The 21,950-nt window shown below is 45.2% G+C and overlaps 1 protein-coding gene across 4 annotated transcripts in view; it reads left to right on the top strand.

Annotated features, from left to right (window-relative positions):
* UBA7 (ubiquitin like modifier activating enzyme 7) overlaps window positions 1–21,950 on the top strand; it is a 912,980-nt gene that overhangs the window by 67,092 nt on the left and 823,938 nt on the right. For all 4 annotated transcript variants that reach the window (XM_069206847.1, XM_069206846.1, XM_069206844.1 and 1 more), the window contains 3 exons: window positions 2,670–2,771; window positions 6,451–6,531; window positions 10,711–10,866. In XM_069206847.1, the coding sequence (XP_069062948.1) occupies window positions 2,670–2,771; window positions 6,451–6,531; window positions 10,711–10,866 (339 nt within the window). The remainder of the gene's footprint in view (window positions 1–2,669; window positions 2,772–6,450; window positions 6,532–10,710; window positions 10,867–21,950) is intronic.

Below are 21,950 nucleotides of genomic sequence, written 5' to 3'. Positions count from 1 at the left end.
TCCATTTCCTGTCTATTCTGCTGTTAGCCTAGACACTTTACTTCTCTCTTCTTTCCTGTTTCAAAACTCAGTTCAGTGCACTTCCCCAGTCAACAATCATATGTTTGCTCGCCTGTTCTTTCACCTCTCAGTTCCCCACACACACTGCACTCAGATTATTTTTCTGTTCCACACCTGACCCCATAATTATGCATTTGACCCTGGTGCTTACCTCACTTCCTTATTCCTAAAACAGATTCTGTCTGCAGACCATGCCAACTCTTCTGTCAAAAGTAATTAGCCTGTTTGCCCATCCTTTGTCTTGTACCTGCTGCAACAAAGCTGCCCCACATTCAATAAATACTACAGGACCAGTTTGGGCAGTTGTTTAGTCGTCATCAGGCCAGGCCAGTCAGTGCAACTCACAGCAATCCAAATGAGCATTCTGGAATGTATACAAAAGACAATGTTCTATCATTGCATATGATGCATGCAGCAACATTAAAAATATAGTATTGAACACAGAATCCTCTCTCCCTTCTTCCTGGGTAGGACGGTCTATCTCGCCCCACTTTACGAATCTGTAATTAATTCCTCTACCTGCACGTAAGATATGATCCTTTTCCTCCTCATTCTTTTCCATAAGACGCCCCATGTGCTCACTCTGCTCCCTGTTTGGGTTTCTCTTCCTCTTCCCCCTATGTGTGCGCACAATCCTCTTCTTCTGTCACCGTCCAATGAATTTGATTTTCCTCTCGCCCAGCTCTTTATCATCACCACCATCATCACTTTTAGGTATTGCCCTCGTTCCTAAAATGGCATTGGAGCACTGCGGAGTTTAGAGTTGTTTTCAGGAAGTCCATCATGAAAGAGCAGTACTGTTATATTTTATCCTAAATTCCACACACCTTGTGGTGTTCAGTCATTCCTGTATGCCGAGGCAGAACATTACATAGTGAGCAAGCTTGAGAAAAGAAAGGGTGTCCTCCAGCTGTGGTTCCATCTGCACTGGGTAAAGGAAGAAAGTTGTTTGATCTAGAGAACTGCCAAAGATGGATTTTTGATGGTTAGAGTTTTGAATTTTACTTTCATTTCTACTAGGAACCAGAGTAATCTTCTGAGTTGGGCATGACTTGCTCCCTGTTCATTGGACACTGTCCAGGCAGCAGATATCTGAATTACCTTCAACCTCCTGAAATAATGTTTGTAGTGCCTGTTATAAGCCAGTTGAAATAGGCAAATTTGGAGCCAACCATTGCTCTGCATTTGTGGTTGCTCAGACTCATTCCATGAGTAAACAACTTTAGACGATAGTTTGACACTACAGCATTGACATGGTGTTGCAAGGATAGGGCTACGTCCAAAATTACGCCTAGTGTCTTAACTAAGTCTTTTAGATTTGATTGCTGCTGAAATAATCTTTCTTCCTGGTAACTGTTGGACCTTAAGCCTACCTGCTGATAATGCACCCCATATTCCACTCTGCACGTAAGATCCAGATTTCGTGCTTGCTCTCCCTTTTCCCTCCCTTCGGGAAAGAATGTCTCCTAGTGACTTTTCATGTGATTCTTTTCACTCCTTACTGGACTTGGTTCATCCCTCTTCTTACTGTGCAGTGGACCTGCACCCCCTGTGTCTGCAAGACTCTGTTGTTTCTTTCCTTTGTGCCTCCATCCAGCAAGCCACGCGTGCCCACTGCAGACACTCTTATGTACAAAGCAAGGAGGAGGGATGAAAGAGCTGGGAGAGGAAAGAAGAAACAAAAATTGAAAATCAGCCTTAAAGAAGAGAAAGTTTCCTGTGGTGAAATGTTAAAATGATTATATTCCTAGGTGCCTCTCTTGCCAAGCCACCATCAACAATTATGCGCAAGGCTCCTCAGCAACAAGCAGGCCAGCGTCCGAAATTAGGCGTGTAATGATATAAAAAAAGTGAGATTCCACCATCAAAAAGTAACTTGTCTGCCCTCTCTTTGCTCTTAATTAATAGAGTTTCAGTTCTCAGCCAGCAGATATGACAGCATAAGGAAAAATATAAAGATAGTGTAAACTCTATAGAAATTAACTATACAGTTGGCACAAAATGGAAGTTATAACACAGTCTGTCTAGAAAATAGTGGGGAAAGAGAGACGACACATGCAGAGATTGTCTTATACTCTTCTTTGTGTATTTTCCCTCCGGCAGACTTTTTCCTACCGACAGTCATGCTTTAATCACACAACATCCACCGATTGTTTATCCTCCGACTCTGCATTGTCTCTTTTCACCTTTTTATGTCCGTTCCACTCACTTTCACTCGTATCCACTTTCCCCTTTTTCTCCTACTCCTTTCTCATGACTGCCTCTTCTATATTTCCCCCTTGTTTTTTCTATACCTCTTTATCGTTCTTGTCTTCTCGGATGTCTCCCTCTATCTCAGTATCAGGCTTCCCTCCTCCAAATATCCTCACATCAATCTTCCTCCAACCTTATTTTCCATTCACTTCTACTTAGTTCCTTTCACTGCCCAGCCCTTTTTCCTTGTTGCCCCTATCTCTCCTCTCACCTTTCGCCATCAAACGCTGCATTTGCTCGCGTTCTCCCTCTCTTCGCCCCATTCCTCATCAGTATACCCCTCTGCCTTCTGTTTTTTGCTCCCCGCTCTTGCTCTCTCCCTCGTGTCATCTCTCATGCTCCATCTTGCTCCTCAGGCATGCTCTGGAAAGTTTACGCCGCTGAAGCAGTGGATGTACTACGACAGCCTGGAGTGCATGCCTGAGGACACTCTACTGACTGAAGACGCCTGCGCCCCGGTGAGTATTCATGCTGCTCTGTTGCATATAACCAGGGCGGGAAGCTTACCCTGCCAGAAGTTGGCCTCAAAATACTGAAACTAACTTTTAATGCCTAGGGAGGGGGAGTTAACCACCTAAACATCTTACAGTGTCAATGTGCTCTGAATAGAAGAGTCTACCTGATGGGCATCTTCATTTAGTTCATTTTTTATTCTGTGGCATTTGTATTGCACTTAACTCTTGTGACACATATTTTAAGGCACTTAAGGAGAGTTAACAAACTGTGTTCCTGGTGTTGTGGTTCCCACTCTGCTAATGTGATGAGCCAGTAGTGAACTGAATGCGTGAGGACCATTGTCAGTCCGAAACAGGCTGGATTTCAGTCCATTAGTGAATCTGGAAAAGCCTTTGGGTCTTAGGTGTTGTTAGAGGGAGTTTCAAAGGCTGGAGGCTTGAAAGTAGATAGGTCTTTCTGCCTAAACAGACTGCGTTTGGCAGGTTGGATGGCAAACAGGTTCATGGATGCCAGTTTTAGGCATCTGGTCATCTTGTATTTCAGTAGTATCTTGCCTAGGTGGGGAGTGGAGTCGCAGAAAGGCCTTGTGGAAAATGAAGCGGTCTAAGCCAGCGCAGGATGTCCAGTGTTGAGGAATGTGGTCGGAGTGGTCCAGCCCGAGCATGAGTGGTGTAGCATTTTGACGTCCAGTTTGGTTGTAGCAATCAACAGGACCAGTGCTATTCAGGGTGGGCAGTCTAGCAAGCGGTGGAGTATTCAATTTAGTAATTCGACTAGGGGTCTAAAGGTCTGTTGAAAATCAATCAAAATTCTTTGTTTCCACGTGTATTGCATTGCCAGAGAGGGGACCTAATTGATGTAGGACATCTGAACAGCCCACATACCTAATTCCGGTCTTGAAAGCATTAAGGCAGATCTTGTTTTGGTGCTTTCAGTTTTGTCTCCTCTCCAGGGAGGGTCCAATTAGCTGTTAGTCACAGCAGCTTTTCTGCAACTCTAGGTGTAGCTGAGTATCATCATCATCATACATATCCATCATACATATCCAGTGTTGTAAGATTCAATGAACTCTGTATGGAGTGCTAGGTAAACAGTTGCACCCAGCTTGACCTGATGGATCTCTTGAAATGGGAAGAGAACCAAACAAGCAATGTTCCTTGAGTCAACTGTGCGTGGCCAGGCAGATGAGGTCATCAGTTTTGAAGGTCACTGATATAATAGTCCTGTCCAGGGTGACTATCAGAAGATGGACTGAAAATTGAAAATGTTGTGATGACACTGCAGAGATGCAGAATTGTTTGTCAGCGATTGCCTCTAGCATTTCAGCCTTCAAGAATATGCCTATTATGGCTTGGTAGTTGGCTAGCTTTTCACAGTTCACGCAAGTTTTTGTTTATGACCATATGACAATACTCTGTTTGGGCTTTTATGAAGCACTGTTCCAATTGCCAATGAGATGTTGATCAGCACAGTTAAGAGAATGACCAAGGTGGACAACCCCAGGTTGGCCTTTTAGGGTTTGTTAATGTTTGCTTGATAGTGGACATGATTAGTTTTGGTTTCGTTGTTTGTATAGTGTAAACTCTTATAGCAATGTGGTGCAACATAGCACCAGTGGCATCTCTGTGTGGTATTCCACAGTTGAGGATGTTTGACCAAGTGACATCAGTTACGTCTAAACATTTTTATTTAAAAAAAGCACTGGCAAAGCCAACAGGTCTTCCCTATGCAAGAGCTTTTGGCTTTTCCAATATGCATGTTGCACACCAGCATGGCTTGATAAAAGTTAGTGGGGCAAAGGAGAGAGGCATTGTTTGGCGTAAAGTGGAGTAGAGTGTAGTGTTATGGAGTGGATTAAACTGGTGTTGTGGAGTGGCATAGAGTGCTTAGTGTGTTGTGGAGTGGCAGAGTGGAATAGAGTGGTGTAGAGTGGTGTGCATAGTGTGTTGTGGAGTGGTGTAGAGCAGCGTGGAGGGTGTTGCTTTGAGTGGAGTAGAGTGGCATAGAGTAGATTGTCGTACAGCAGAGTTGTGTAGGAGAGCAGAATAGTGTAGAGTAGTGCTATAGAGTTGAGTGACGTAGAGCAGAGTGGAGTGGCATAGAGTGGAGTAGTGGAGAGGAATAGCAGATTAGTGTGTGATAACATATAGTGGAGTAAAGTGGCATGGAGTGAAATTTAAGGAGTTTCGTAGAGCGTCATAGAGTGCCATATAGTAGAGTTTTATAGAATGGAGTAGAAAGGCACAGAGTGGAGTAGAGTTTAATGGAGTAGAACATTGTAGAGCAGAGTTTTGTAGAATGGAGTGTTGTAGAGCAAAGTAGAGTGACCTAGCAGAGTAGATTGGCTTAGAGTACATTGGTTTTGAATAAAGTGGTGAAGAGAGGATTGTCATAGAGTGCAGTGGCGTACCTTAGATTGTTTCAGAGTAGAGTTAAGTGGCATGGAGTGGTGCAGGGTGGAGTGAAGTGGTGTATGGTAGAGTGCAGTGGCTTTTAATAGTGGCATAGATTGCGGTGTCATAGAGTGCAGTTTTCCAGAGTAGAGTAGCCTACACTGGGGTAGTGTAAAGTGCAGTGGTGCATAGTAGAGTGCACTGACAGAATAGAGAGGTGTAGAGTGCAGTATTATAGAGTGCAGTGGTGCACAGTCCAGTAGGGTGGCGGAGAGTAGAGTGGCAGAGCGTAGAGTGTTGGAAAGTGCAGTGTTGCAGAGTAGAGTGGCATAGAGTGTATTGGTGTTGAGTGCAGTGGAGTAGAGTGTATTGGTTTTGGGTAAAGTGGTTGAGCGCATTGGCGTCAAGTGGCATAGGTAGATTGCAGTGGCATAGAGTAGATTGTTTGAGAAGAGTGCCATGGCATAGAGTGCAGTGAGCTGGACAGCCTAAAACAAATGGAGCCAGCAAATAGAAAGAAAGCCAATGTGAGTTACAAACCTCAAAGCCAATGGTAAACAGCGGGCGGAAAGCATTCCAAGATGATGATAGCAAGCCAGATAGCTACCCTGTCTGGTAGGCTTTGACCTAAAAATGTCATGTCGCCAAAGAGCATGCCATTGGGGATATGAAACTTTGACTTTCATCTTTTTCATTGACTGTATTTCAGTTTTATAGGTGGCAGAACCCTTGAACACAGACATAATTTCCTTTTAACTAACAAGGAAAGAGATGCCAGTGGAGTGCTCTGCTACTCCTGATGGGGCCTCCTCATAATTCTTCCCACACACAAAGGCACACCAGCTCACTTTTTGTGATGTCAGACCTATGGGTTCCCTGGCATGATCCTAGATGCATAATTGTGGATCGTATCTACTATGAACCTTTTGTGTTGGAGGCATGTGTAACCTATTCATTTACCTCACACGACTTCATGGGAAGAAAATTCCCAGGTCAATTAGTTTTTATTAGACAGTACTTTGCAATAAAAATGGTTATAATTAAACCATGTCTAGAGCCACTCAGTATCTGTGAGCGTCCAGATTATATTAGTGGGCCATTTGCCTCCCGCTGCCCTGGAGGTACAGTAGATGCCACCTTTAAGCTTCGGGGCCTAACAATACATGACTGATGTGCTTGCATTGGGGTTGGCTTGGTGACAGTCTGCCGTACTGAATGGACATGCTGAAATAGTTTTAAAATCAGATGTCACTGAAATTACTGTACCCCTGACTCTTTCACCCGACAGCGTCAGTGCCGTTATGATGGACAGATTGCTGTGTTCGGGAGTGAATTCCAGGAGAAGCTGGGGAAACAGAGGTACTTTCTGGTAAGTAAAAGGGGGTTACATTGGGCAACTTAGAGTAGTGGCGGTATTGGATTTAGGGAAATTGGTGATGGAACAATAGATGCAAAGTATTGGATAAATAATGTTAGTTAGTATGACTAAGCAATGTTAGGCACTGTTTTAAAAGTAAAATTGCCACCAAAAAGTGCTGAAGAACTGACGTATGTGTATTAGTGTCGTGTGAACATTCGTTAACATAAAAATGTATATAATAGCAAAGTTTGTGTGAAGGCCCATTGACATTTGGTCCTCATATTAAAACCTAACAATTCTTATCTTGTGTAACGTCTTTTTGTATTTTGTAGTGCCTTGTGTCCCAATAGGCCGTATAAGATATATTTCGACTAAATCGAATCTGCTCTAAAACCCGAACTTCATACAGTTGTGGATTCAGCTGCCTTGACACCTAGGCCATTTTATGAAAAATTACTGTAGGAAGTTGGCTCTGTATGTGCTATTTCAAAGTAAGGAATAGCATGCACAGAGTCCAAGGGTTCCCCTTAGAGGTAAAATAGTGGTAAAAATAGATAATACTAATGCTCTATTTTGTGGTAGTGTGGTCGAGCAGTAGGCTTATCCAAGGAGTAGTGTTAAGCATTTGTTGTACATACACATAGACAATAAATGAGGTACACACACTCAGAGACAAATCCAGCCAATAGGTTTTTATATAGAAAAATATCTTTTCTTAGTTTATTTTAAGAACCACAGGTTCAAATTCTACATGTAATATCTCATTCGAAAGGTATTGCAGGTAAGTACTTTAGGAACTTCAAATCATCAAAATTGCATGTATACTTTTCAAGTTATTCGCAAATAGCTGTTTTAAAAGTGGACACTTAGTGCAATTTTCACAGTTCCTAGGGGAGGTAAGTATTTGTTAGGTTAACCAGGTAAGTAAGACACTTACAGGGCTTAGTTCTTGGTCCAAGGTAGCCCACCGTTGGGGGTTCAGAGCAACCCCAAAGTCACCACACCAGCAGCTCAGGGCCGGTCAGGTGCAGAGTTCAAAGTGGTGCCCAAAACACACAGGCTAGAATGGAGAGAAGGGGGTGCCCCGGTTCCGGTCTGCTTGCAGGTAAGTACCCGCGTCTTCGGAGGGCAGACCAGGGGGGTTTTGTAGGGCACCGGGGGGGACACAGGTCCACACAGAAATTTCACCCTCAGCGGCGCGGGGGCGGCCGGGTGCAGTGTAGAAACAAGCGTCGGGTTCGCAATGTTAGTCTATGAGAGATCTCGGGATCTCTTCAGCGCTGCAGGCAGGCAAGGGGGGGATTCCTCGGGGAAACCTCCACTTGGGCAAGGGAGAGGGACTCCTGGGGGTCGCTTCTCCAGTGAAAGTCCGGTCCTTCAGGTCCTGGGGGCTGCGGGTGCAGGGTCTCTCCCAGGCGTCGGGACTTTAGGTTCAAAGAGTCGCGGTCAGGGGAAGCCTCGGGATTCCCTCTGCAGGCGGCGCTGTGGGGGCTCAGGGGGGACAGGTTTTGGTACTCACAGTATCAGAGTAGTCCTGGGGTCCCTCCTGAGGCGTCGGATCTCCACCGGCCGAGTCGGGGTCGCCGGGTGCAGTGTTGCAAGTCTCACGCTTCTTGCGGGGAGCTTGCAGGGTTCTTTCAAGGCTGCTGGAAACAAAGTTGCAGCCTTTCTTGGAGCAGGTCCGCTGTCCTCTGGAGTTTCTTGTCTTTTCGAAGCAGGGGCAGTCCTCAGAGGATGTCGAGGTCGCTGGTCCCTTTGGAAGGCGTCGCTGGAGCAGGATCTTTGGAAGGCAGGAGACAGGCCGGTGAGTTTCTGGAGCCAAGGCAGTTGTCGTCTTCTGGTCTTCCTCTGCAGGGGTTTTCAGCTAGGCAGTCCTTCTTCTTGTAGTTGCAGGAATCTAATTTTCTAGGGTTCAGGGTAGCCCTTAAATACTAAATTTAAGGGCGTGTTTAGGTCTGGGGGGTTAGTAGCCAATGGCTACTAGCCCTGAGGGTGGGTACACCCTTTTTGTGCCTCCTCCCAAGGGGAGGGGGTCACAATCCTAACCCTATTGGGGGAATCCTCCATCTGCAAGATGGAGGATTTCTAAAAGTTAGAGTCACCTCAGCTCAGGACACCTTAGGGGCTGTCCTGACTGGCCAGTGACTCCTCCTTGTTATTCTCATTATTTTCTCCGGCCTTGCCGCCAAAAGTGGGGCCTGGCCGGAGGGGGCGGGCAACTCCACTAGCTGGAGTGTCCTGCTGGGTTGGCACAAAGGAGGTGAGCCTTTGAGGCTCACCGCCAGGTGTGACAATTCCTGCCTGGGGGAGGTGTTAGCATCTCCACCCAGTGCAGGCTTTGTTACTGGCCTCAGAGTGACAAAGGCACTCTCCCCATGGGGCCAGCAACATGTCTCGGTTTGTGGCAGGCTGCTGAAACTAGTCAGCCTACACAGATAGTCGGTTAAGTTTCAGGGGGCACCTCTAAGGTGCCCTCTGGGGTGTATTTTACAATAAAATGTACACTGGCATCAGTGTGCATTTATTGTGCTGAGAAGTTTGATACCAAACTTCCCAGTTTTCAGTGTAGCCATTATGGTGCTGTGGAGTTCGTGTTTGACAGACTCCCAGACCATATACTCTTATGGCTACCCTGCACTTACAATGTCTAAGGTTTTGTTTAGACACTGTAGGGGTACCATGCTCATGCACTGGTACCCTCACCTATGGTATAGTGCACCCTGCCTTAGGGCTGTAAGGCCTGCTAGAGGGGTGTCTTACCTATACTGCATAGGCAGTGAGAGGCTGGCATGGCACCCTGAGGGGAGTGCCATGTCGACTTACTCGTTTTGTCCTCACTAGCACACACAAGCTGGCAAGCAGTGTGTCTGTGCTGAGTGAGAGGTCTCCAGGGTGGCATAAGACATGCTGCAGCCCTTAGAGACCTTCCTTGGCATCAGGGCCCTTGGTACTAGAAGTACCAGTTACAAGGGACTTATCTGGATGCCAGGGTCTGCCAATTGTGGATACAAAAGTACAGGTTAGGGAAAGAACACTGGTGCTGGGGCCTGGTTAGCAGGCCTCAGCACACTTTCAATTGTAAACATAGCATCAGCAAAGGCAAAAAGTCAGGGGGCAACCATGCCAAGGAGGCATTTCCTTACAATTACCATCCACATAATGTTTTTTAATATTTCCCCCTGAACAGAATCATAATCTAGATTCTTTAATTTCTTTGTGATTGTCTCGCGACTTGTGCCCAAAATGTTCCATCCACATTCCTCTTCAGGGAAAAAAAATGAGTTTATGATAGTGGATCCTTCATTGAGTGGCTGGATCATTAGGAATTCCTTTATGGCAACCCCAAGCTGGCCTGAATGGCATCCTTTCCATCTGGGACACTGGTGGAGAAACCTGGTGCTCATAGACAGAAACATTTCTCAAATGGCCACCATGTGCTGGGGGAAAGTTTCCAGCATGTTAGGGGCAGTAGTTATTTGATTCGCCACAGGGGACACCTACTTTCGGAGTCTTGCTCCAGGAATAACCCAAGTGACATGGGTGCCGTAACGTCATATATCATTTTACCCCTGAAATGGTTCCTTCTGTCAGCACTGAATCTTTTCATGTGACAGCTGTCACCATTAGTAAAAATATCTATATGTTAGGTAGCTGTGCGGCAGAACATTTTGACTTGGGTGTAAGTCTTAGCTTCAAACGATGACTTACTCATTTTACCTCCGTGTGTAGTGAAGGTGATTCCTAAAACTAAGTCTTATTCAGAGTATACTACTGTTTGTTTGGGGCCATTGACCTTTCTGTTCGTATTTCAGAATGTAATATTTTTTGAAAATGTGAATATTACATTGATCACATACTTTTTAAAAAAGCTACCCTGAATTCCAGCACCTGTTAAAGCTTTTTCAGACCTAAAGAATAGACATTTTCTCTCACCTTTCTTACAATGGTTCCTAGCGAAGTATATTTATAGTCTGAATAGTAGTGATTCCATGCATTGTCTGGTGCTGTGACCAAGTCACTAGCAAGCTAGCCATCAATGTAATCAGTATCTGCCTGGGAGACTTGATGAAGCCCTAGAATCCACGTGGCGAGGTGAAGATCTAACATCCTAGAGAAGCAAGTACCTGGGAGGGGTGTAAGGAGAACTTTTGACTGTGCCAGGTTACCTACCGTCGTCTTGCTTTCCAGGTTGGTGCAGGTGCTATTGGCTGCGAACTGCTGAAGAATTTTGCCTTGATGGGCCTGGCCGCCGGTGAAGGAGGGAACATCACTGTAACAGACATGGACTCCATCGAGCGGTCCAACTTGAACCGGCAATTTCTATTCCGTTCCAGCGACGTCTCCGTAAGTGTCATATTTGCTGTTTCTTATTTGAAGTTTGAAACCAACATACTACACTCTCCTGCATAAAAGTACCTGCCCATCAGGACCAAAGAGATTTGAAAGAGGCTGGGGCCCCTAAAAGTCCAGAAATGCCGACCGAGTGCGAGTATTATGTTCCGGTTTCCATGCTGGCTTCTCAGTGGCAGCAGTGGGTCTGGAAAGAGGCCGCTGTATTTTTATCATCTGGCTTGACAGCAAACCTGTCGCCAGGCAATTATGTCAGCATCATTAGAGAGTCGCTCCACTAAGCCCGCATGTTAGCAGCCAGGAGAGCATGTTTTGATTGAGAAGAAGTTACCTGCTTCCAGAAAAAACAGTGCTTGCCCTTCACACAGCTGTGACCATTTTGTTTGTTTATCCAGCTAGGTTTGAACTTTCAGGGGCGAACACGTTATATTGTAATGCCATTAAATGGTATTAGGTAACTAGGTCATTTATGATGTTTTTCCCTGTCAGCAACACAGGTGGGCAGAGGGCAGCCATTAACTTACATGGATGTTTAAGTCTGGCTTGACAGTACAACTGTCACCTGACCTTTTAACCTACACGAATATTATTTTACATTTCGTAGCTTCCACACAAATACATCACCATTCCCATGCTCAGGGGTGTAGGAGACAATAAATTTCTGGGGGGGACAGGGACAGCCTTGGGGGACTTTTAATCAACCCTATACAAATCGCTCGTTGTTTACGAACTGCAGGCTCCGATAAATATACACAATCATATATATATATATATATATATATATATACATATATATATATATATATATATATATATATTGGAAGTGAAATAGGGAGAAAGAAAGGCATGTTTTCACAGTCTGTGAATGTAAATAACAATAAAAGATACTTTCAAAGTAATTAGCTCAAATGTGAAAATAACATGCTGATTAACCTTGCATCTTCATGCACCAAGCAAATAAAGGTAGGAGGGTAAAAAGGAAGAACATACTCTTTGCGCCCCACACCCATCATGCCCTTCGCCTCATGCCAATTGGAACCACACTGGAGAGATCAAAAGCGATTAGTTACAACAGCTGTAAACTGTGCTCGGAAACCATAGTTCTAATAACACTTCTGCTCCTTTGTGTGATCTTGGGAAGCTCCGCTCCACATCAATCATAACTAGGAGCATTTCAACTGAAGAAGCTCTTGAAGTTACAGGCTATATAAACATGGATTCTCTAATCTCTGTATAAACTACAGTCACTAATTTCTTTAGAAACGGCTGTTTGTGATGCACCAAGTCACTGCGTGTAAAGAAAAGACATTCACTGATTATAAAGAAAAGACATCAGAAAATGACTATGATAGGGTTATTACAGTCGAATTCTGACATTACATTGTCTTCTGCCAGAGCTAGCAGCCAAGGTAAAAGGCAGATCAGGTCACAGAGCATAATTAATGCAGCTGTTTAAAGCAAAAAAAAATTATGTTGCTCTTCTTTCTTCTGCTGTACTTTAATAGCTTGGAATGACAGAAGCTATGCACTAGGGTTTTAAGTGGTTTGTGGGAAAGTTGGTGGTGTGACCATGTATTATATGGGGTAAAATACCCCCTGTGTACATAAGGATATTGCAAGTCACCTTAAAGTTCATACCTTATAAACAAGCATTGGCATAGCCAATAGGTCTCGCCTATGCAAGTTATATTGCCTTTGCCAATGTGTTTTAGCCATGCTGTAGTGAGACTACTATTCAGCATGGGTGAAAGTTAATGGCATAAAGGAGAATGATGTGTCACCGACTGGTGTGACGTAGTATCATGGAGTAAGTAGAGTGTCCTAGAATGGAGCAGTAAACTAACTTTAAAGGAACAGGGGTCCCTTGAATAAAATGCAACACCACTCCCATAAACAATGATATTAAAGTAGTATGCAAATGGAATGTTTTATGCACTTATTCAATCAAAATATAAAAGATCAAGGGCCAGATGTATCATCTGATTTTGCACTCGCAAACAGCGAAATCGGCCGTTTGCAAGTGCAAAATCAGGGTCTGCAATGCATCAAATGCATTCGCAGACCAAAAACAGAAAATCGCAAAAATTTCGATTTTCTGCGTTGTGACCTGGATTTTGCAATCGCAATTTGCTATTCGCAAAATCCAGGTCGCAATGCAATTCTGCTAAAAATCACAAATTGCGATTTTTTGCAGAATGGTATTTTGCAAGTGCAAAATACCATGACCTGCAACCAGGTGGCAACCTGGTGCAAAATTTAAAAATGCAGTAAAACTGCATTTTTAAATTTGATATGTAAAGCACACATGCCCTTTTGGCATGTGTGTACTTTACATGTGAAAAAAAAAAAATGGGGTGCAGGAGAGGGGGCCTTAGGCCCCCAGCACCCTGGCCCTTTGCTTTTCCCAAATTGCGATTTCTGTTTCAGAAATCGCAATTTGCGGAATGTAAGAAATTCGCAGCTATGGGCCAGCAGGCCCATAGCTGCGAATGGGGCCAGTATCGCAATTTGCGATTCGGTAATTGCATTTGCGATGTTTAAGAAATCGCAATTACCGAATCGCAAATGTGATACATGGCCCTTTGCGAGTCGGTAATTGCGATTTCTTAAAAATCGCAATTACCGAATCGCACTGGGCCAGATTCATACATCTGGCCCCAAATGTAGTGGGAAAACATCAACAGGGGAAATCGAGAAAGACTGGTATTCGGGCATTACACAAGTTATCTGGATGACCCAATGTCACCAATTACAAGAAAAATTTAAAAAGTAACCTATATAGTACAGTGGTTTGGAGGAGGCTGGCCTGGTTTGTAGTGGGTACCTATGGTACTTACACCTTATACCATGTCCATTTATCCCTTATTAGTGACATGTAGGCAGTGTCTAGACTCCAGGCTCTCTAGGGGTAGCTGTAGCCAAGGCTTATCTAGGAGACATGCAAAGCTCATGCAATACCACTGTAGTCACACAGTACTCACACACATGAAAGAAAATACTAAGTGTTACAAAAATAAAGGTACTTTATGTTAGTGACACAAATGCCAAAAATACCATAGAGACTATACTCCTTTAGAAGGTAAGTAATACACCAATTATATACACTAGTATGCAGCAATAGCAATAAAAACAGTTAGAAATCAGTGCAATTAGTGAAAATCACAATGGTTAGAAATGGGCCTAGGGGAAACACAAACCCATATACTAAGAAAGTGGAATGCGAATGTCGGTTTCCCACCTAGGCAAGTGTGGTGTGTACAGGGGCGCTGGGAGTATTAGAAAACACCAAAGGTAAGTAATAGAACCCACCTCAGAGCCCAGGAAAGCAGAAATAAATCACAGTAACATTCCTAGAACACACAAGAACACGAGAAAGAAGATAATGCAAGAACCAGAAGACACTTCAAGACACAAAGGGTGGATTCCTGGACCTAAAGACCTGTGGAAGAATGGGACTAAGTCCAAGAAGCACAGAAGAGTCCAGGGAGGACAGGAGCCCCTGCTAACCCGAATTAAGGTGCAAAAGAAGAACCACTGGTGAAGAACAACAGTCAGTACTGCACCCAAGAAGATGGATGCGGGTTCGTGGTCGGTGCAGATGATATCCCACACCGGATAGATGATTGCAGTCTGGTTTGCATCGCTGGATTCCACCAACAAGCCTTGGCACAGGCAAAGCTCATGGTTAGCGGAAAATGGCCACCCAGGAGGAGGAGTCAGAGGGGGCTCTCAGCAACTCAGAGAGCCCACGGAATACCAGGCAGCGCACATAGGAGTCCCCAGCATGAGGACAAAGGAGTTGCAAAAGGAGGCCCACACAGCACAAAAACAAAGGATCCCACGCCGCCAGAGAACCACTCAGGAAGCGGTGCATCTCAGGAAAGAGTGCTGGGGGCCGAAGCTACATGGTACACAAAGAATTTCATAGAAGGATGCCAACAAGCCTTGGCAACTGAAAAACACGTGGTGCACAGGAGTACTGTCTTGCGTGGGAAGGCAAGCTCTTACCTCCACCAAAGTTGGACAGTAGGACGTCAGGACCATCAGGACCACTTCAGTCCACCACCCGTGATGCAGGATCCATGCAACTCGTCAGGAGAGGGGACCCATGCAGATGGTCATCGTTGCAGAGAGGTGCCTGTTGAAGCAGGGGAGTGACTCCTTCACTCCAAGGGAGATTCGTTCATTCTTCTGGTGCAGACTGAAGACAGGCTGTCCTCTGAGGATGCACAACCGGGAAACAGTTGCATTTGCTGGCAAGAGCTGGAGATACAATGTTGCAGAAGTCGTCTTTGCTTCGTTGTTGCAGTTTGTGGAGCTCCTGGAGGGTCCAGATGAAGTTTCTTAGGTGAGAAAGTGAAGTAAAGGATGCAGAGTCTTGCAATCTGAATCTGAAGAACCTCCCAAAGGAGACACCCTAAATAGCCCTGAAAGGGGGATTGGTCAGATAAACAGGTAAGCACCTATCAGGGGACGGCTCTGACACCACCTGCTGGCACTGGCCACTCAGATGCTCCCAGAGTTTGCTGCCAACTTGGAATCCAAGATGGCAAACCCCAGGGACCCTCTGGAGGAGCTCTGAGCAGCACACCTGGGGTGGTGGTCCAGTTTCGTGCCAGAGCAGGGACTGGGGGTACCTGAACCGGTGTAGACTGGATTATGTAAGGAGGACACCAAATGTGCCCTTCAAAGCATTTCCAGTGGCCTGGGGAAGGAAGCTACCCCTTCCAAACCTATTTCCAAAGGGAGAGGGTGTAACACCCCTCTATCAAAGGAAATCCTTTATTCTGCCTTTCCGGCGCTAGAGCTTCTCAACCATCAGCAGGGCAGAAACCTGTCTGAGAGGTGGCAGCAGCTGGGGCTGCCTGGAAAACCTCAGAAGGCTGGAATGGCAATACTGGGGGTCCTCTAAGGAGCCCCCAGAGTGCATGGAATCATACAACCAATGCTTGCAAAAGCCTTGGGGTATGATTCCAACATGTTTGATACCAAACATACCTATGTTTGGAGTTACCATTATGTAGCTGGGAATAGGTAGTGACCTATTTCCAGTACACGTGTAAAATGGCATCCCCACACTCCTAAAGTCTGGGAAAATGGTCCTGGAGGTCGTGGGGGCACCTCTGCTAGTGCAGGGGTGCCCTCACACACAGGTACTCTGCACCCTGCCCTCAGGGCTGGAGGGCCTGCTATAGGGGTGACTTATAAGTGACCTGGTGCGGTGTAACTGGCAGTGAAAGGGTGCATGCACCTTTTCACGCAGGCTGCAATGGCAGTTCTGTAGAAGCCATTGCATGGGCTCCCTATGGGTGGCAAAGAAAATGCTGCAGCCCCTAAGGAACTCCTGGAACCCCAATGCCCTGGGTACCTAAGTACCATATACTAGGGACTTATAAGGGGGCACCAGTATGCCAATCTTGGGTGAAATACTGGGTTACCAGTATGCAACAACCATAATTTAAGGGAGAGAGCATAACTACTGGGGTGCAGATTAGCAGGATCCCAGTAGACACACTCAAACACACTGGCAAACAGGCCAAATGTGGGGGTAACCAAGCTAGAAAGAGGCTACTTTCCTACAAGGTTAGCATCCACAATAGTGATTTACACGCTGTTATACACCCACTTTTACATGAATGACTCAAATAGTGAATCAAGAAGTCATTAGCTCATAGTACCTATGCTTATGCCAACTTATGTACAGTATCACAAATTCAAGTCAAGGTACTTTGGCCGACGATATTTCGATCCCCTAAACAGGTATCAGGATCATCCTAAGCCTTCGTTAAGCTTGAGTTAAAAGGGTTACATAGTGCTTGTAACCAAAACGGCGAAGATAAATCTGACTCACGTCTCATATGAGTGACAAGGCAATCAGTGGAGATCTGAATCTCTAATCAAGCGCCAATGCCATAAAGTAGTAGTAGAGTGGAGTAGTGTCACAGTGTAATAGAGTGGAGTGGCAGAGTGTTGTAGAGTGGAAAGGCATAAATAAGAGTGAACTGGAGTAGAGTGAAGTAAAGTAACATGAACTAGCATAGAGAAAGTTGGGTAGAGTGTTGTTGAGCATAGTACATTGTTGAATAGTGGAGTGGCATAGAGGGCTGTGCAGTGGCGTTGAGTAGAGTATCGTAGATTGAAGTGGCATAGAGAGGTGTGGAGTGGCATAGAGTGGAGTAAAGTGGAATGGAGTGGCGTACAGGGAGTTGTGTAGGGAGTTACAGAGTGGAGAAAGTGTTAGAGTTTAATGGAATAGAGTGTCAGAGTCTAGTATCATGGAGTGTAATGTCAGAGTGAAGTGTCATAGAGTGGAGTTGGGTGGTCTAGAGTGAAATGGCATAGAGTACGGTGGTGCAAAGTAGATTGGCGTAGAGTGTGGTGGTATAGAGTGCGTTGGTTTTGAGTAAAGTGGTGTAGAGTGCATTGACGAAGACAGCACTGGTTTAGCGTACAGAGCAGTAGCGTAGAGTGGTGAAGAGTAGAGGGGAGTAGAGTGGAGTGGCACTGCATAGATTGCAGATGTTCAGAGTGCTCTGTCATAGAATGATGCTGTGCATGGTAGAGTGGAGTGGTGCAAGGTAGAGTAGACTGGTGTAGAGTGCAATGGTGGGGTGCAGTGGTGCAGAGTAGAGAGGAGTATAGTTCAGTGGCAGAGTGCAGTGTTGCAGAGTAGAGTGTCATAAACGGCAGTGGTGTAGAGTAGAGTGGCATAGAATGCATTGGTGTAGAGTGCAGTAATGTAGAGTGATGCAGAGGAGAGAAGAGTGGCTTAGAGTACAGTGGTGCAGAGTAGAATAGAGTGGCATAGAGTGCAGTAGCATGGAGTAGATTGCTGCAGAGTACAGTATAGTGGTGAAGAGTAGATTGTTGCAGAGTGGAGCATATTGATGTAGAGTGCAGTAGCATAGAGCGGTGCAGAGCAGATTGGAGTGGTGCAGGGTAGATTAGACTGGCATAGCATAGAGTGGAGTTGCGTAGATTGCAGTCGCATAGAGGAGATGATTTCAAAGTAGAGTGAAGGGCCTACAGTGGAGTGGTGTAGAGTAGAGTAGATTAGAGTGCAGTGGTGCAGAAAAGAGTGCAGTCGGACAGAGTACAGTGGCATTGAATGCAGTGGTGCAGAGTAGAGTGGCGTGAAGTTCAGTGGCAGAGTGCAATGTTGCAGATTAGAGGGTCGTAGAGTACAGTGGTGTATTGTGGAGTGGCATAGAGTGTTGTGGCGCAGAGTACAGTGGCATTGAAAGCAGTGGAATAGAGTGCTGCGGTGCAGAGTAGATTGGCATAGAGTGCAGTGGCATAGAGTGCATTGGTTTTGAGTAAAGTGGTGAAGAGTGCACTGGCACAGAGTGCAGGGGTGTAGTGTGCAATGGTTAGAGTAGAATAGCATAGATTGCAGTGGCGTAGTGTAGAGTGCTGCAGAGTAGAGTGGTGTAGAGTAGAGTGGTACAGCATAGATTGCAGTGGCGTAGAGTAGCATAGAGTGGAGGAAAGTGGTGTATGGTGCAGTGGCATAGGGTAGATTGTTTCAGAGTACAGTGAAGAAAAGATAAAGAAAAGATAATATACTTCAATATGCTGAAGTATGTAACGATAACAACAACATAAATAATAACGCTAGACATAACGGCCCAAAATGAAATATGGCTACTCCCTGTTAGCCACTCTATAATCAAGCCCTTCATTACCAAGATAACAAAACATTAAACATAAATGTTAGAAAAATATACCCTTCTAATAGCTAAATTGTTGTGTGAAAAGGTAAAATCTGGGCCCAATCTCGACTTCACTGTTTCACCAACTGGTGTGATCTTAGGCAAAAACAAACATTGTGTTTCAGAGTCTCCTTTCTAGCCTGCAGGTGTCAGGCTGAGTGGGACTCTGTTCTCTCTTTAGATCTTGCTCAATGTCTTGCAGCTCCTCTTGAAGGCATCCTGCAGTGCTCCTCTTCAAGGCGGCAGGTGATGCAGACAGTAATCATCCAAAACTCTTTTCTCCTCCTCGTGCCCTTTGTTCTCATGAACAACCTTAATGCCCACAGGTGTGAACAGGACAAACAAAAGAGCAGAGGGCGCAGGGGGCCTCCTGACTCACCTTCATTCTGTTACCATCAGATTGGAGGATGGTCGGTACAGGGCTGTTATAAGTAGCGCTTTTGTGCGCTAATGGCCCTCTGAATAATAGATGAGAGGGGAAATTATTGTGTCCCCTTGTCCCCCCCACCTTCGTCCCCCGTGTCCCCCACCCTCCAAAATCTGGGGGGGATACATCCCCCGCGTCCCCCACACTTTCTACGCCCATGACCATGCTATCTACTTCCATGCACGATTTCTTTAAAGCCAGAGCTGTTGGCACTGCAGGTGATAGCTGAGCTTTGCTGTCTCTGCATACCTCGCTCTTCCTTGGCTTTCAATAGCTTTGGTAAATTCTGAGGCGCTAGTAAATTTCACCTTGCTATACTGTAAAAAGCCACATAACGTCGCTGCTGCACCATTTAAACTACCTTCCTATTAGGTTTTTAAGAGGATTATTAGGAACTGATAGGTGCACCGTGCTCTGCAAGTGAACCATGCATGGTATAGAACTTAGAAACGGAATCGAAAGCGAAACATAATTTTATATGTTTTAAAAATTGTTGCTTTTTTCTGCAACACGGGTATATATTTCTCTATCATTCGGGCGGTCTCAATATGCGTATTTTTTTATTTTATTTTGTTAATCCTTTTTTATTTAACACAAATGTCATTATTCCTGAGCCTTCATTCCATAAAGACCAGGAATCAGATTTGAATGGGAACTGCATACAGTGGGATTATTGGTAATTTCGGAAACAAATTACGTTTTCGCTGCACTCATTTCGTCAGGTAAAATGTAGCAGAATTTGAGTAGGGATAACCACAAAATTGTGAATTTTGGAGCTCGAAATAACTAAAACATAGAGTATCACCCACTCTGAGTTGTGAAGCCCAGAACTGACACGTGATGCTGCGTACAGTAGGGTGTTACCCTGCACAGTCGGTGTTAACTCGATGTTTTATTAGCTTCCATCATATCAGGGCGGTGGGAAGAAGGCCCGTAGTTATAAGGAATTAATGTGTGGGAAAAAGGCGTGGGGAAATCCTTTTAGTACCTCAGCGTTGGATTGGCCTTTTGGCAACTGGCACTTCTAGATGCACCTGCTTGGAAAGGACGAGTGTGTGAGACGGTTTTTATGGGCGCGCACGAAGTGATCCGTCCATTCTGCAATCTCTCTTTGGGCTTGAAACCATGCCCATGCCACGTCAGTCACTTACATTGGTTCGTGGGCTTGCCTTTTAAAATCCGCTTGCTTTCATTTCTGAAAGGCATGCATACGTCATGTTTTTTCCAGTGTTTAGCCCACCTACACAGCACCAGTAAAGTACCAAAAACATACGAGGCTCGATGTTTTCAGCCTGGAGTCTGGACTACTTTATCTGTTTATTTTCCATGCAGCGCGATCGCGCTGCATTTTACATAACGCGATCGCGGTGCGTTTTTTTTTTTTTGCTTTACAACGCTAATAGCTCTAACTCAAACAAATGCGAGACCCGTTGCATTGAAAATGCTTGTTTGGTTCCGTGGGCCATGACTGTGCCAAAAACAAAACAGACCACACTGCCCTTTTCAAGCCAGCTCATCTGCCAGAGTGAGTGACAGGCCCGTCCTAAACTGCTAGCCCTCCGGTCTGGGAGGTGTGGATTTTATAAGAGCTAATAAATAAAAGCATTTTCATTCAATCACGAACAATCCTTGGCAAATTCAATGAATCTGACACAGAAACTTTTTCAAAGAAAACTTGGGTAAGTGTCAGTGTGGTCGGGCAGAAGTATTTTGGGTACCCAGTGAAGCAGGGAGTTAGTCAGGGGAGCCAGCAAGATCCTCAAAAACATTTACCTCCACGGGAGAAGCTGTCTTCAAGTAGTTCCAGGCACTTTATCCGGGTTGCAGTGGATTCCTATGGAGTGTTCCTGATGCAAGTAATGATGAATGCTGAAGATGCTCCAACAATGCTGTTCATAGAATGCAGTTGACAGGGGGTGTTGTTGCAACTACTTCTCAGTCCCTGAGCTTGGTGAAGTGGTCCTGGTCACTGGGTTGACGTCTCACTAAGTCCTCTCCTTGCTGCAGAAGTCCAGTCATCACTGGACTACCAGTCACCTGGTAACACATTTAGAGTAGGATCCTTCCTTGGGTGATAACTTGACTTCTGGGTGACCAAGAGACACATCAAAGGCTGTCCTGGGTCCAGTTGACTCTGGTGCAACTTTGATCGATGGGTCATGGTGAAGAGTAACGATCTGGTGATCTGGGCACCAATTCAAGCCAGTAGGCTTCTTGCTCTGTAGTGGCCCTTTACAGTGAAATGTGGCGCAGCTAACTGACCCTTGAAATATCTGGCCTTGGCTGAGCTTGGTAGATGACTAACTCACCAAGCAGGGCACAACTGACAATGTCCCTTCTGTCGCTAGCCACCACATGCAGCAGATACAGTCCATGGCGGTGCAACCTCTCTTTGCCAGTTCCATGGTACAACAGGGCAGTCCTCATTTGGTCCTTCTTCCAGTCAGTAGAGATCTGAGTTCTTTGAAGTTCACCTTTTGGGCTAACACCCATGTGGCTTTCTGTAGGAGGGAGGTAACACCTCTCTCCCATGCAGGTCCCTATTGCAAGCTTTCTTCTGAGTCGTTAGCACATCTCCCCAGGTGAGCAGAAAGCTGTCTGTGGTACATCGGAAAACAGGCCCTGGAAACCTTGGACAACTAAAGAAGCAACTTCTAAAGTTGCACTTTGACAACCAGTGACTTTAGATTTGATTAAACAATTAAATTGGATTTAATGTTCTGATTCTTTTGATACCAAACAGTATCAACCTTAGTAATCCCTTTCAGAAGTAAGCAGGGCTGGGGTACCAGGCTGTAACTCTGTACTTGTCAAAGGGGCTACTAGCCTTTCCACAGTAAAAACAACAATTTACGGTTCTTACACTTGGCACATGTAAAAGTATGTGTTCCACCTTTTAACATACAGCACCCTGTCTTAGGGCTTGTTAGGCCTGCCAT

Source organism: Pleurodeles waltl, chromosome 9, assembly GCF_031143425.1.
Source record: "Pleurodeles waltl isolate 20211129_DDA chromosome 9, aPleWal1.hap1.20221129, whole genome shotgun sequence".
NCBI lineage: Eukaryota > Metazoa > Chordata > Amphibia > Caudata > Salamandridae > Pleurodeles > Pleurodeles waltl.
This window is presented reverse-complemented; position numbering and strand designations above follow the sequence as displayed.